The 14,595-nt window shown below is 43.6% G+C and overlaps 1 protein-coding gene across 1 annotated transcript in view; it reads right to left on the reverse strand.

Annotated features, from left to right (window-relative positions):
• CCDC175 (coiled-coil domain containing 175) overlaps positions 1-13,211 on the reverse strand; it is a 68,649-nt gene extending 55,438 nt beyond the window's left edge. Inside the window, exons 1-5 of the mRNA XM_059182228.1 lie at positions 13,014-13,211; positions 10,831-10,916; positions 8,503-8,614; positions 4,337-4,472; positions 1,326-1,554 (exon numbers count right to left, since the gene is read on the reverse strand). Of these exons, the coding sequence (XP_059038211.1) occupies positions 1,326-1,554; positions 4,337-4,472; positions 8,503-8,614; positions 10,831-10,916; positions 13,014-13,170 (720 nt within the window). The 5' untranslated portion in view covers positions 13,171-13,211. The remainder of the gene's footprint in view (positions 1-1,325; positions 1,555-4,336; positions 4,473-8,502; positions 8,615-10,830; positions 10,917-13,013) is intronic.
• Between the last annotated feature and the right edge of the window lie 1,384 nt (positions 13,212-14,595).

Genomic DNA, 14,595 nt, shown 5'->3' on the forward strand with positions numbered 1-14,595 from the left:
GGAAAGAAAAGCAGACTAAAAACAGAGTAAAAATCACTGAAGACTGGGCAGCTCACAGTCTTGGACAACTTCTTACCATTCTACCAAGATCGAACATATTATGATTACTTGTCAGACCCAAATCAAACACATCAATGCATTTGTCTGGTAAAATGATCAAGAACAACGTAACTAAATGAGTAATAAAGCCTGAGAAAGCATATTCAGCTCTGTACCCAAGAATTATGAAAGCATACATTTGGGTGGCTTGCTGTCAAAGCTGTTGCACCCAAAGTGTCTTAAGAATGAACATGATCATGGCCAATTAGCTCAGCACCAGGGCACTGTTGCATAGGAATGGAATTTGGGGATTAATACATTTTGTTGAAAATCAGAATTCTGTGTTCATTCTTCAGCCAAAGACTTCTCCCAAGGTCTTGCGGTCATAGACATCGTATTGGCAAATTATTTTGTATTAGGGGAGAGCTTACAAATTTGAAGACTCAGATAGCTGTAATAGATTTTTCCTTTCTCATAGGAAGTAAAGGAAATTAACAGGCTGTTACCCTAGCCTATCACGTGCTTTCAGGGAACATTGGTGGGCGCTACCCAGGTTGTGAGCCCTAGCCAATTTTCCTGCATGATGGTCATGCCCATCTCAGAGTGGACAGCAGCAGGGACCCAGCTGCAGTTCTCATCATGAGCTAGACTGCCACACATGGGGAAGAAGGAAGTCGGCTGGGAACACCTCCCATGCAGACAGCCCTGCCTCTCCTGGGGTAACAGAAGCACAGCAAAGAGGAACCATCACAAGCCACTCTGACGGTGAATTTTGATTAACATATCCTAGCAGACACCAAGATGTGGTAGTCATTCTCATCCACTTTCCCCAAATTGCTAGTCTCGAAATAGTCTTTTATGTTGCAGCCCTTGGCTCTGCCTATGCCTTCTGCAGGTTGCTCTGTTCCAGTGCATTTAGTTGGAGCTGAAGGCTTGGCAGGGCAGAACTCCCTGGTCTTGTCCATAGAGACATGGTCTCAGAATAGTCAGAGGCAACGAGATACCACAAACACAAGGTCCTTGTCACTGTAAGGCTGCCTATGAGCAAAGGGCTACCCCAATATTACAAATCCCATCACTCATATTCTTTCCCATGACCTGAGATGCTAAGACATGACCAGTGTGTACTCTAAGAGGCTCCAGGGTGCTTGTGTCTCTGACCTATTCCCATCCCACTGGTCATAGGAAGTACTGCATTGAACGCTTGTTAGCCTTGAGAATTTCCTGCCTGAGATTCTATACAATTCTGTTTTGTTTTTTTTTTTTTAATGAATCATGCCACTTACCTCTTCATTCAATTTTTGTTTTCTTTTCAAAAATTCCTCCTTCTCTTTTTCCAATTGTTCCTCTATTTGTTTGAGATGTTGTTTTTGCAATTCAATTTCTTTTCTCTTCAAGTGTATTTGGGTGTAGGTCTCATTGATGTAAACAGTCGTAGAGGCTTTTTCTTCCATCGTGTGGTTGAGCGTCATCACTAGCTCTTCATGCTTCTTCGCCAGCAACACTTGCTCTTTACTAGGAGAAAAGGATGGCTCATGGAATGTAAAGTTTGGTTTTTAGGAAAGGAATTTAAAGTCTGTTTGTGGAGATGAACACCATAAAGAGGGAAACTGTAAGAAATACTTACTTCAGAGGTTTCTGTGATCTCTTAAACTCGGTTGAGAAGGAAACACAAGATGAATGTCACTCTTGCAACTGTTCATTGCTACAAAAGTTTTATGTGGTCCTGCCTTACCCCACCCAGCCCATTCTTGATAGTAACTATGGGATGTATTGGTCTAAAGTATGCAAGGATTCAAAAACAGTTTCAAGAAGTTGAGTGGAATGTGACCAAACAAATGGACTGATAGGTTGCATTGATCTAACTACCTTATCCTGAAACATGCAATCGATCCATCCCTGCCAGTGCTCTAGCCCTCCTCTGGTGGACAGGAGTCAAGGGAGGAGTGTGTAGAATCTGTCTTCACTGTTCAGAAGATGCTTGAAACCTAACCTGAACTCTCTTATCCTCTCCCAGCTGCAGCCAAATCTGAGTTCAAGACAAGACATTAACTTCACCTCTCTGTTGCTAGCCACATCCATCTAAGGAAGACCTTACGATGGAGAGAAACATCTACCCAGGGCTAACAATGCAAGATGGGAAGGACAGACAACTGGCACCATTTCTAGATTTTTCCTTTTTTAAAAACTTCTACAACATTAAGACCTTTTTTCCTTTCTCTAAAGACTTCAGTTGTTCAGGGGGATTGTGTGTGAAGCCTCAGGAAAATGGAAACAGGTTGTTGTTTAAGTTTATTTTCTAGAAGTCAGCTGTACCATGGAAATGCAGTTAAAAGCCCAGTCTAGGGGTGCCTGGGTGGCTCAGTGGGTTAAGCCGCTGCCTTCGGCTCAGGTCATGATCCCAGGGTCCTGGGATCGAGTCCCGCATAGGGCTCTCTGCTGAGCAGAGAGCCTGCTTTCCTCTCTCTCTCTCTCTCTCTCTCTCTCTCTCTGCCTGCCTCTCTGCCTACTTGTGATCTCTCTCTGTCAAATAAATAAATAAAATATTAAAAAAAAAAAAGTCGAGGCTGGGTAATGGGTGCCTTGTGGGTCTAGTAGAGGAAGCCTTCAAAGAATGAGTCAACCTAAGGATTGAGCAGCCTCAGTGCAACTAAGCAAAACTAGTTTAAAAAAAAAAAAAACCCACAAAACAAAAAAACCTGACTAGGTGTATTGAGATGGGTTGAGAAGAGAGAACTCAGACATTGAACACAGGACCTAAGGAAAACCTATGCAAAGAACTTGCCTTTTCGGGGGGACTGTCCAGGAGAGGACAACCTGTCAGAGAGTGTTTGCATCTTGGCGGAAAGTTTTCTTTGAAAAATGGATGCAATGACATTGTAGCTGGGTGACAGTAGCTCATCAAACAGCCCACCTTATGCCTGGCATTCACCTTTCCATAAAGATTTCTCTAGAACAGGGACTCTCCAAGTGTGGTCAGGACAAGCGGTGTTAGTATCACCTGGCCACTCATCAGAAATGCACATTCTTACTCCCAAATCCTACACCTACTCAATTGGAAATTTGGGGTGCCAGGGAAAGTTCTAGTAGTTTGGGTTTTAAGAAGCACTCCAAGTGATTCTGATGTATCCTCAAGTTTGAGAACCGCTGGTCTGTACAGGGGTGCTGGTGCTGGCCAGCCTGGATATTATCTTCCTTTTATCAGTTTAGGAATCAAAAGCTAGTTCACCCAGCTGTCTCTGACAATTGTGGCTAGTGAATCCACATTGTGAATCCCTATGAGGGGTTAGAGTTCTCAAGCTTAGGTGATCAAGAACTTTCTTTTTTAAGGAGCATCCCCCAGAACGGGGATTCTGAGGCCCTAACTGGGGAAAGGTATCCCTGGGCCTCAAGGTCTCCACCTAATACCTGACCCGTTGATTGCACGGGCACCCAGCAACCTCCTGATCACTTCAGCTTCCCAAGAAGATTTCTTTCTTTCATGGGGGCTCTTTCAACATTTCTTCCTCTGACAAACTGACATTCTGATATCTATGTGTTAGCCTTACAGATTTGCACACAATGCAAGTCCTTCTTCAGGTTTTGTTGGTTTTCCTTTCAGAATATGTCTCTTCCTCCGGGAGCTGCATAAATTCAAGCTTGCAATCCTCATTTTACAGATGGAGGAAAGGAGGCGCATGGGGTAAAGTCCTGGTGACACAGCTCAGGAATAAAGGAAAGAAACTAACAGGTCTCAGAATCTGAGCTACAAGCGGTTATATATCATCTCGTTCAATTACGGATCAAGTCTGTAATTAATTCTCTGCTGGGAACCAAACCCATCCTCAGATCTCCAGCAGTTTATGGCTAAATATCTTTAAGAAACTAAACTAGCTACAATGTGTCTGGTTTGATACTGTATTTACTACACCCAGCCAGATCTCTTGCTTTAGTGGCAGAGGTTTGTAAACTTAACTTTAGTAAAGTGGAAACCGAAACCACTGTGTGCCTCTCCCTTTGGAGGGGGCATGTGATTCACACACAGTAGGAGCTGCTGAGAAGCTGGTTGGCCTCTGAAACTTTACAGGTCTTCGGACTGCAGGGCTTGAAGAGTTTATGCTCTCCTCCCAGCTCTGTGTGGCCATCACGCCCCCCTCATCAGCCAGAGTCATCTGCTCTAGGTGATATCTACCTCCTACTTGGCTCAGACCAGAGGACAGGCCCCTTAAGACAATGTTCAGACTCCAGCCACAGATCCCAACTCCCGCCAGTACTGAATTAAAAAAACAAAGCAAAACAAACAAACAAAAAAACATACCCTAAAGCATCATTAATTCTTTTCAGATCAAGTATTCTCATCTTCAGAGACTGTATGTCATCACCCATCCTGTTAATGTCCGTCTTTATTTGATTTATCTCAAAAAGATTTAATCTGCGTGCGTCTCTGACACATTCTTAAAAGGAAGCAGAGAATTACTTGAGAAATGGCACACTTGATACTGAATTTCCAAATCATGAAAAAAGACAGGTCTTTCTTTGAAATACTCTTTTAACTATGTCCTTGCAGCAGGGGCCTCTTACCCCTTTGGACCGCTTCAATCTCACTGATCAGTTCTTTCTCCTACTCCCGCTGCTGCTGTGGGGACCAGGTTTTGATGGGCTCTCAATGACATCACATTGGTGTGGCCTGGCAGCACGTCATTCCTGCTTATTCTTCGCACTTCTCACCTGCTGTCCAGGACCTCCTTGTCCCCTCTGCCATGGGACTTCTTTAAACACACACACCGGTATACGTGTAACCCAAAGTGTGGGAGGTGGGCAAACAGTGGGCCCATGAGGGACAGGAGAAGACGGAACAGTGTGTCTTGGAGCGTGTTCCCGTGCTTAGGGACTTGCTTTCAGCGTCATTCAGTACCTGGTTACACCCCATATCCGCTCTCCCTCCTCCTGCTTTGGTCTCCTTATGCTGCCCGCCTCCCCCTTGGGTTCTGCTCCCAAATAACAGTGCAAAAGTCCCCCGCTCTGTTTTCTGGGGAACTTGGCATGTTAAAGAACTAACTATTCGTCAACAAATAACACATCAGTGTAATCACGTAAGCCTGCAAAGGTCTACCACAGTGCGCGATAGATGGAGAAATGTATTTTTTCACACCAATGTTTAGAGGGTACTGACTACCCATTTCTACACCAAAAATTCTCTAGAAACAAGCTGGTAGTGCCACCTGACAGAGCTAAGTGATTTCTCCAAGGCTACTTGTTAAGTTCACTTGTTGTAGCTGTACTTTCCAAACTTTGATGTCTCAAATATGCATAAATATCACCTGGGGATATTACTGAAATACAGATCCTTTTCAATAATTCATTTATCTATTTTAGAGAGAGCGTACAAGAGTGTGCATGAGCAAGGGGAGAAGCGGAGGGGTAGGGAGCAGCAGACTCCACATGGAGCCCGACATGGGGCTCGAACCCATGACCCCAAGATCATGACCTGAACTGAAACCAAGAGTTAGATGCTTAACTGACTGAGCCACCCAGGTGCCCCAAAATACAAAATACAAATTCTGATATAGTAGTTCTGATATAGTAGAATCTAGAGATTCTGCATTTTATAAAAAGCCTTTAGGTGCTGCTAAGGCTTCTGACCCAAGAATCACACTTTGAGTAGCAAAGTTTTTTAATGCAAGACCAGTTTAATTTATGTGGTTAGGTATTCAGTAGGTATCAAGAACCGCTTTAGCTAGTATGCTAGTATGCGCTTTTCCTTCTAAATATTTTTCCTGATGATAAAACTAAGACAAAGAGTTTTAATTCTGCCTTCAGCACAGATTCTTCTAAGTCTTTTTTTTTTTTTTCCTGTATATAGAGTTTATGTATTTTCCCTGGCACACCACACTAACACCATGCATCTTGTTTTATAACTGACTATCATTCCATGTCTAATTGGGAGATAGAAATCTTATAAATTGAACAGGAAAATTTTAATATAGAGAATTAGTAAGCCTAAGAGACGACTAGAGTAATGAGGGATTGGACAGTAAGAGAGAAAAGAGAACTCTAAGGGATTCAGGGCTGAGAAGAGTTTGAGGAAACAGCCCCTCCAGCCCTGAGATCCAGGCCTCATTGGAGAGGGCTGTGGCTCACAGGATGGCAAATAAATTCATGAGATGCTGAGCTAGCAGAACTTATGGAAATCTGCCTTCCAGGGGAATCAAGGGGTCCTGTCCACAGGGAGTTGCCACACTTCAGATCTCACTGCAAGGCCATCTGAAGAGTGCTAGGAAAGCTGCTTACAGTGGTGCCTCACTGGTAGCAATCCACCATGAAGCTGCCACAGGGGGCCTGGAGGAAGTTGCAGGTTAAGGTGTGGGGGGAGGTGGGAAGTCCTGGAGGAAGCTGCCCTGGGGTGGGGAATGGCGGAACCTGCTTTGGTGGGGGTTGGGGGATGGAGGAAAGCTGCCAGGCTTTATGGGAGCCTGACAATTAGCGCAAGCACTGGCCAAGCTGAGCACTCTGGGGCCAGAAGGAGACCTCCTTTTCCCTCCAGTACCCTGCCAGTGCCCTCTCTTGACAAAGCTCAACATGGTGCTGGCTGGTAAAGGGGGTAAGGACAGGCCCAGCTTTCCTAACAGTAAAGGAAGGTAGATTTGGAGCTGCAAGGCAATAAATGGACAAGTGAAACATTGACTTAAAAGGTGATTTGTTGTTGTTGCTTTTGTTTGTTTTTAATTTAGACCCCTGGGTGAGGGAGGAGGAGGTTAAATGGCAGTAAGCTTTGGAGCTGTGTGGACACTTGGGAGTTGTTCTCCATTGAGCAAGGGAGGCAACCCTTTCTATTCTTCACCGTGACTGTTCCCTGAACGTGGGATGCACCTGAGGAGACAAGGGACCAAGGGCAGTGTCAAGCTTTTGTAGGCTTTCCTGTAGAGGACCTGAGCTGTGAGCCTCAGCCAACACTCCGGACAGCAGGGGAAATGAAACTGAACTCTTACCCTACACCAAATACCAAATGTAATCAGAAAGAAATCAAAAACCTAAATGCCAGAGCTAAAACTATAAAACTCTTAGAAGAAAACATAGGAGGAAATCTTAAAGACACTGGATTTAGCAATGATTTCTTGGAGAGGACACCAAAAGCACAGGCAATAAAAGAAAATATAGATAAAATGGACTACATCAATTTAAATTTAAAACTTAAAGACTTCATAAATTTAAAACTTTTGGGAGTGCAGGGGTGGCTCAATGGATTGAGTGTCTGCTTTCAGCTCAGGTCATGTTCTCGGGGTCCTGGGATTGAGCCTCACTTTGGGCTCTCTGTTCAGCAGGGAGGTCTGTTTCTCCCTCTCCCTCTTAAATGAATAAACAACATATTTTTAAAAATTTAAAACTTTTGTACATTGATAGTCAATATCAGGTGAAAAGGCAAACCATGGAATGGGTCAAAATATTTGCAAATCATCTGATACAGGATTAACATTAGAGTCCATGAGGAAGAATCCCCACAACTCAATAACAACCAAATAACCTACTTAAAAGATGAACAAAGGACCTGAATAGGTATTTCTCCAAAGAAGATAAGCCGATTTCAAAATAAGCACATGAAAAAATGCTTAATATCACTAGTCATTAGGGAAATGCAAATCAAAACCATGATACCAATTCATACCCATTGGAATGGCTGTATCTAAAAAAAACAAAAGGAACAGAAAAGAACAAAGGTTGACAAGAATGTGAAGAAACTGGGATCCCTGGGCACTGCAGTGGGAATGTAAATTACTGCAGCCACCAGGGAAAGCAGTATGGCAGTTTCTCAACACTTAAAGTAAAAGTACGATATGACCATATGATCCAGCAATTTCCTTCTGTATATATGCCCAAAAGGATGGGGAGCTGGGGCTCAAGCATATATTTGCATCACCATGTTTATAACAGCTTTGTTCACAATAGTTGAAAGGTGAAAACAACCCAGGGGTCTGTCAGTGGATGAAGAGATACACCAAAACCCATATACACATACAATGGAATATGGTTCAGCCTTAAAATGAAGGAAAATTCTGACACATGCTATAACATGGATGAATCTTGAAGACCTGCCAAGTGGAATTAGCCAGTCACAAAAGGATAAGTATCATATGACACCTCACTTATATGAGGCACTTATAGTTCTGAAATTTATAAAGAGAAAGTAGAATAATGGTTTAGGTGAGTCAAGCTGCCTAATTTAATTGAATAAATACCAATTTGGAATGGGCTGATCTATATATTGTTAGTCTATCTAGATACTAAATTACATAAATTCAAGTATTATATATATCATTTCCATTTAAAATGTAAGGGGAAATTAATATGGATCTCTGTGTTGTGCATGCACTCTTTCTAGCTATATTTTGACATGACCTAACTATTAAATGTGTCTTCCTACAAATAGTAGGCTCTATTTTCTTGTAAGATAAACTAAATTTCTATGGTTGATAACCTTAAAAGTACCTTCCAATTCTCGGCCAATGCTAGTAGGAAGAGTTTCCAGTAGAAAGTATAGTCTGCTGAGTTCCATGCTTTCAATTTCCAGGAGATCGATTGTGGCTTTTCTCATTTCTTCCTGAAAATTTGAATTATATATTTAAAAAGTTAAGGCAGTAAACTAATAAAATTGATTTCCTAAGCAATGCCTTATTATAAATATTTTTAGAGATCAAGCTTTGATTTCTGTTCAACACTTTCTGCTCGTATTTTTATTTGGAATAGAAAGTGTGAAAAATCACTCTTCTATAATCAATTGTTAAAATAAGACATCTTTTAATCTCTGCTGATTTCCTCTAAGAAATTATCTTTTCTTCTGTTTCTTGTATGCAATTTCAACTTAAAAGGAGAGACTCCAAAAACAAGGGTAATGCTGAGGAAAAAAGATGATTAATTAAAAGATGGAAAATGCCTATAAAAATGTTTAGGTATAAAAAGAACAATATTTTTTTATACATACCCATAAATCCAAACTAATAGTCTGGTGGGGATTTTTATGCTTTGATTTTTGGTGAGGCTTATTTTAAAAAAGGAAATCCATCCAAAAAATCTGTTAGTGAAAAAAAAATAGGTACATGGGGCACCTGGGTGGCTCAGTGGGTTAAAGCCTCTGCCTTCAGCTCGGGTCATGATCCTAGGGTCCTGGGATCGAGCCCCCGCAGCAGGCTTTCTGCTCAGTGGGGAGCCTTCTTCCCCGCTCCCCACCCCCCTGCCCCCTGCCTGCCTCTCTACCTACTTGTAATCTCTGCCTATCAAATAAATAAATAAATAAATCTTAAAAAAAAAAAAAAGGTAATCTTCTCTTAAATAATTGGTTGTGATGGCTATAGTTCTTTTTTGACCTGCGAAAATGCCATTATATTTTATGAGTCATAAAAAGCAGATTACTTCATTGTATACATAACATGATCACTTTTCTATTAAAAAGATTTCAATACAGGGCGCCTGGGTGGCTCAGTGGGTTAAGCCGCTGCCTTCGGCTCAGGTCATGATCTCAGGGTCCTGGGATCAAGTCCCGCATCGGGCTCTCTGCTCGGCGGGGAGCCTGCTTCCTCCTCTTTCTCTCTGCCTGCCTCTCTGCCTACTTGTAATCTCTCTCTGTCAAGTAAATAAATAAATCTTTAAAAAAAAAAAAAAGATTTCAATACAGGCATTGCCTATTTCCTGGAAGTAGAAAAGACATTCATTAAAGAGTTAATTATGATTATTTTAGGGTGCTGAGAGTATGGTGGTTTTTACTTTCCACCTTTGACTTGTCTATTTAAAAAACTTTTTTCCCCCAGGGTAAATATGTTGTGCTTTCAGAATGGTGAAAATTAATTGCTTTATAAGATGGAGGGATTTATCGCTAAGAGATTTCACAGCTCATATATTACATGGAGACATACTAGATACTTCAGTAAGCCACACTAAATATCTTGACCCCTTCAAACCCAGGAGGAAAATAAAACTCAAAGAACAAAGCAGAGGCAGGTTTCCACGGGGCCACAGTGGCATCACACACAGCAGCTCCCAGGCTTTACCTGGACTATAGAGCGTAACGCTGTAGTCTGCATACTCATGTACATATAATCACAGGAAAAATATCAAGGAGATGAACTTTTCTCAGCAGCCTTTAGACTCAAACTCCTTTAGAGGCACGTGTCTACATTTTTAGATACTTGATATGCAGTTGATTCTTCAATATTTTTAAATCAGATGAAGAGACGTCACCCTCCTGACCCCGCTGGGGAAGCATTGTAAATATCACCCAGGACCATATAGACACACCTGATGCTTCAAAAAGAAATTCTTTAACTATTTCTTTGATGGGGCCCAGTGAGCATAACAAAGAGTTGGTTTGTTTTCACTGACCAGTACTGTACCTCAGTGGAACAGGTACCAAGTCATCTCTCAGCAGTTATGTAAGAAATTGCTTATGGAGAACTGAGTGAATAGGGACCATACATGGCTTCTATATTGGGGTCAAGCATTTGCCCATGTGGCCCGCCCCTTCATGGAGCAATGCCATCACCAGTATTGCTCTCCTAAGCAGGTTGCAATGCAAACACCTCCCCGCCCATCCACAGCACAGGTCCTTAACTCGGGGTTCTTCATGGAAAATCAGGCAGCACTCCCCAGCTGATCAACACCTGTGCAAATGCTTATGAATTGAGATAAACATTTTCTTCACTTGGGATATTTTCCCTATTCAGCTACTCAAGTATCTTGAATAGACTTGGTGCTAAATTAAAAGTTGATGAAGAAATAAGTGAAAGATTGAAAAAAAAATAGTTCTTATAGATAATACCATACCAATTTCTTAACGGCGATAGCAATGTCCTTAAGAAAGGTCCTAGCTTCTTCGTTGCATTTAAAATAGTCACTTTGCAATGATTGTTCTAAAAAAGAAAAAAGATTAGAAAATGAAGATCTCTTATTTTTTGGTCCAGCCTGCACAAATGCCCGCACAGCTAAAAATGATACCTGAATTCCTATAGTACTTATATGAATCTCTTCTGAATGTATTTCCTAATTGATAGTATTCTCACTTAGGTATACATTTATTGCTTCTTGAGGACAAACTCCTCTTGATATTCCATCTTTGCCTCTCTCATGAGAGAAAGAAGGAATTTATATAGAACAGGACAAAAAATTCAATAAATTTTTATGAAAGGAATAAATATAACAGGCCTATAATGTAGGTTTGAGAATGTTTTCATAGAACATACACTTGTACATATATAAATATTTTGCAAAAAATCCACTCATTTAATTAACGGTTTCAAAGTCCTTTATGTCATTTTTACTTCTGTGCCAATATTTAAATCCTGGGATGAGAGTAAAGATTTGTAAAACTGGTAGGCGTGAGGTAGACAGACATACGAAAGGTGTCTCTCTTCCTTCACACACTCTAGGTAGGAAGCACATAAGAAGAGAGGTTTATGAAATGTTAGTAATGGTAATGAAGACCAGATATGTACCAAATGGAAAGGAGGAAGGGGAAAAATGAATATAAGGCAGAGAACAGAGGGAGCTATACTTACCTTGGCTCTAGTGCCAGGAAGTTACCCAGACTTTGTCCAATGACTTCCAGGCCTGCATCTTTATGTGTGGGATAAGTTTGATGAGATTAATGCTTTACATTCATTATCTAAGTTGATTACTGTAATCTTATGATGACTTCCATTTCACAGTGGAGAAATCTGACTTTTGAGAGTGTATCATATGTTCAATGTCACAGAGCCCATCACTGAGAGTCTAGATGCAAACTCAAGTTTGACTCCAAAGCCCTTAGCCTTAATGGCCATACTCTCCCCTCAGAAGAGTAAAGGAAAAAAAATTTTTTTTAAAGATTTTATTTATTTATTTGACAGAGAAAGAGGGATCTCAAGTAGGCAAAGAGGCAGGCAGAGAGAGAGGAAGAAGCAGGCTCCCCGCCAGCAGAGAGCTGATGTGGAGCTTGATCCCAGGACCCTGAGATCATGGCCAGAGCCACCCAGGCGCCCCTAAAGAACAACTTCTGGCCTCAGTTCCAGGAAACTCAGATCCTCTTAATGAACTAAGCTCTCAAACCAGGAGAAAGTCAGTTACTGAGTTTGCAAGCAAGCAGGTGTTAGGAAGAGACAGGTCTCGTCTGTTTTCGCCTTCCCCTACTTCTAATGGAATGAATGAGCACAAATTGTTCCCACTTGCAAACTGGCTGGAGAGCTGCATATCCTCTAATCCCCACCAGAGGCTTAATGAAGTTTCTTCCTACAAAAAACTTTCTGAGAGTTCAGAAATTTTAGCAGAAAAATATTTGCACAGAAGTACTGGGATGAAATGCACCTGCTGATCAAGTACGAAGAAGAGTTCAAGACCCTAGCTCTTGTTGTTGGGCCGAAATGGTTTATGAGCTCAACAAGAAATGCCCTTTCTTGGACCCTGTCTTACCTTAAACTTAGGTGCCTTGATTACAGGTTCGGCTTTCTAACTAAAGAAGCATTTTAACCTGTCCCCAGGCAGAGTTACTATGTTTGCATCTCCCAAACATCCTTGTTTAATTTTCCTTGTCTAATACAACAGGAGCTTCTTAAACACTCCCTTTCTTGTTTGCCTATTAAACTCTCCACTTTATCATGACAAACTCTTGGAGGAAGTTAACTTACCAAGAAAAGAAGGGAGAAGCGGAAATTAAGATGTATAATCTAAATGCAGGTGGGCATCCCAGTCGCAAGCAAACGGCAGTGGCCGCCACGACCAGGCTTTGCCTGGAGTTTGCCACCAGTTGCTAGAGTGAACTGAGCCAAGTCGCTCCCGTGGCGTTAAAACAAGAGAGCTGAGCCCTGGGTCCCACCGCGCTGCTTCTCTCTCTCCCCCAAGGAGTCTGAGAGGGCTCTGCCTTAGCCTGGGACACCCCGAGTTCCCGCGGGGAGGTCCCCGCTGAGGACACCACCCCCCCACTCCCCCCAGGTGCCGGCTAGGGGCCACCTCCGAGGTGCCCGCTGGCTTCTCACCCACGACAAAGAGCTGCTCCAGCGCCGCGGTCGCGACCGAGGAGCCCAGGGTGGAGGGGAAGGTGCATAACTCCAGAGAGGGGCCGGTGGAGACGGCCGCCGCCCGCAGCGTCTTCTCGCTGAACCCCAGCTCTGGGGACCAGGAGCTCAGGGCCATCTTGCTGCTTTGCGCCGAGCCTCTCAGGCCTGAAGCCAGGACGGCCGGTTGCCACGGGCGACAGGGACGCCGAGGCCCTGCGCGACTCCCGGGGTGGGGGCCTCCCAGGTTCTTTTAACTTCAGCCGCAGTAATTAACCGATGCCGGAGGGCGGGGCCGCTCTCCAGCCGTCCTTACCTCCTTGCGTTTGCAGATCTTGGTTCGGGTCCTGGACGTTTGTCTGGAGCCCTGGAATCATAATAAGGATCACTTGGGAACGCATCTCTGTGCCAGGTCCTCCAGGAGGAGCTGTGATTTCACAGCGGCTTTGTGAGGCCGGTTCTGCCAGCTCCGCTTTCCCAGACTGGGAAACTGGGAGGGATGATTAAGTGATCGGCCCACGGTCCCAGGGCATAATTTTGGATTTAAAGTGGAGTCCGTATCGATCTTTCCACTCTGCTGCCAAACCCATCTCAGTACTCTTCTAGAACTTTCCTTGTATCTAGTCTATCATTTGCACGTTTTACCTGGAATCAGTGGTTTTCCTCCTTCTTAACCAACCGTGAGCTCTTGGAGGCAGGGATATTCTTTATTTTTCTCTGCATCTCCAAAATTCGGCCCAGTGCCAGGCTCAGACTGAGGCCAACGATCAGTTCCTCTTTCCTCTGGCAGGCAAGAAATCAGCAAAGATGACTTAACCCTCTTCTTTTAAGTTTGCAGATGGCAAAGCTAAAATCAGATCGTGACAGCGACACTAGCTATCATTTCTTGAATGCTTACTACACTGCAGGCACCTTTTTAGTCCTTACAACAACCCTTTTAACTTTTACAAAATCTTCTGAGGTAGTTACATTTTCTGCTTTCCAGGGAGGACCCTGAGCCTCTGCCCCGAATCACTCCGCTGGACTGCCTGGGAGAAGACCTAGCACGTCGGTAACAAAACTAGTTCTAGAATCCGGGAAGAGCCATATCCCGGCCGGGGACACTCTCCTGGGTCCCCGCTTTTGCGAGACTGGGTCTATGGCGTTCAGATCTCTCCCTGCTTTTCTGGGCGCTCCCGGGTGTGGCAGAGGCAGGAAGCCTGGAAAAGAGATGTCGCAAATAACTCTTGCCAGATGGTTTCCTAGTTCCGCCAACCCGGAACACGGGCGGGACATGAGACGGCCAAGAAGCCATTTCTGTTCCTGTGTCCAGGAGTGGCAGTTTCAGGCCACCCCACTAGGGTGCAAGTCCCAGTAGTTGTGGGGTCTCCAGAGACCGCAGCAGTGGGAGGCGGTGCCGCCCCCACTTTGCCAGGGCACAGCAGTCGGGGCGCGCATGCCCCAGCCGTGCAAGGTGCGGCAGCTTTGTCCTCTCCCGCGTCTTCCTGACGTCCTTTTGCGTTTCTATAGCCCTTTAGCACATTCCCCGTGAGAAATTCCTCTCTTCATGGGCTACCTAGACTGG

Source organism: Mustela lutreola, chromosome 7, assembly GCF_030435805.1.
Source record: "Mustela lutreola isolate mMusLut2 chromosome 7, mMusLut2.pri, whole genome shotgun sequence".
NCBI classification, from domain to species: domain Eukaryota; kingdom Metazoa; phylum Chordata; class Mammalia; order Carnivora; family Mustelidae; genus Mustela; species Mustela lutreola.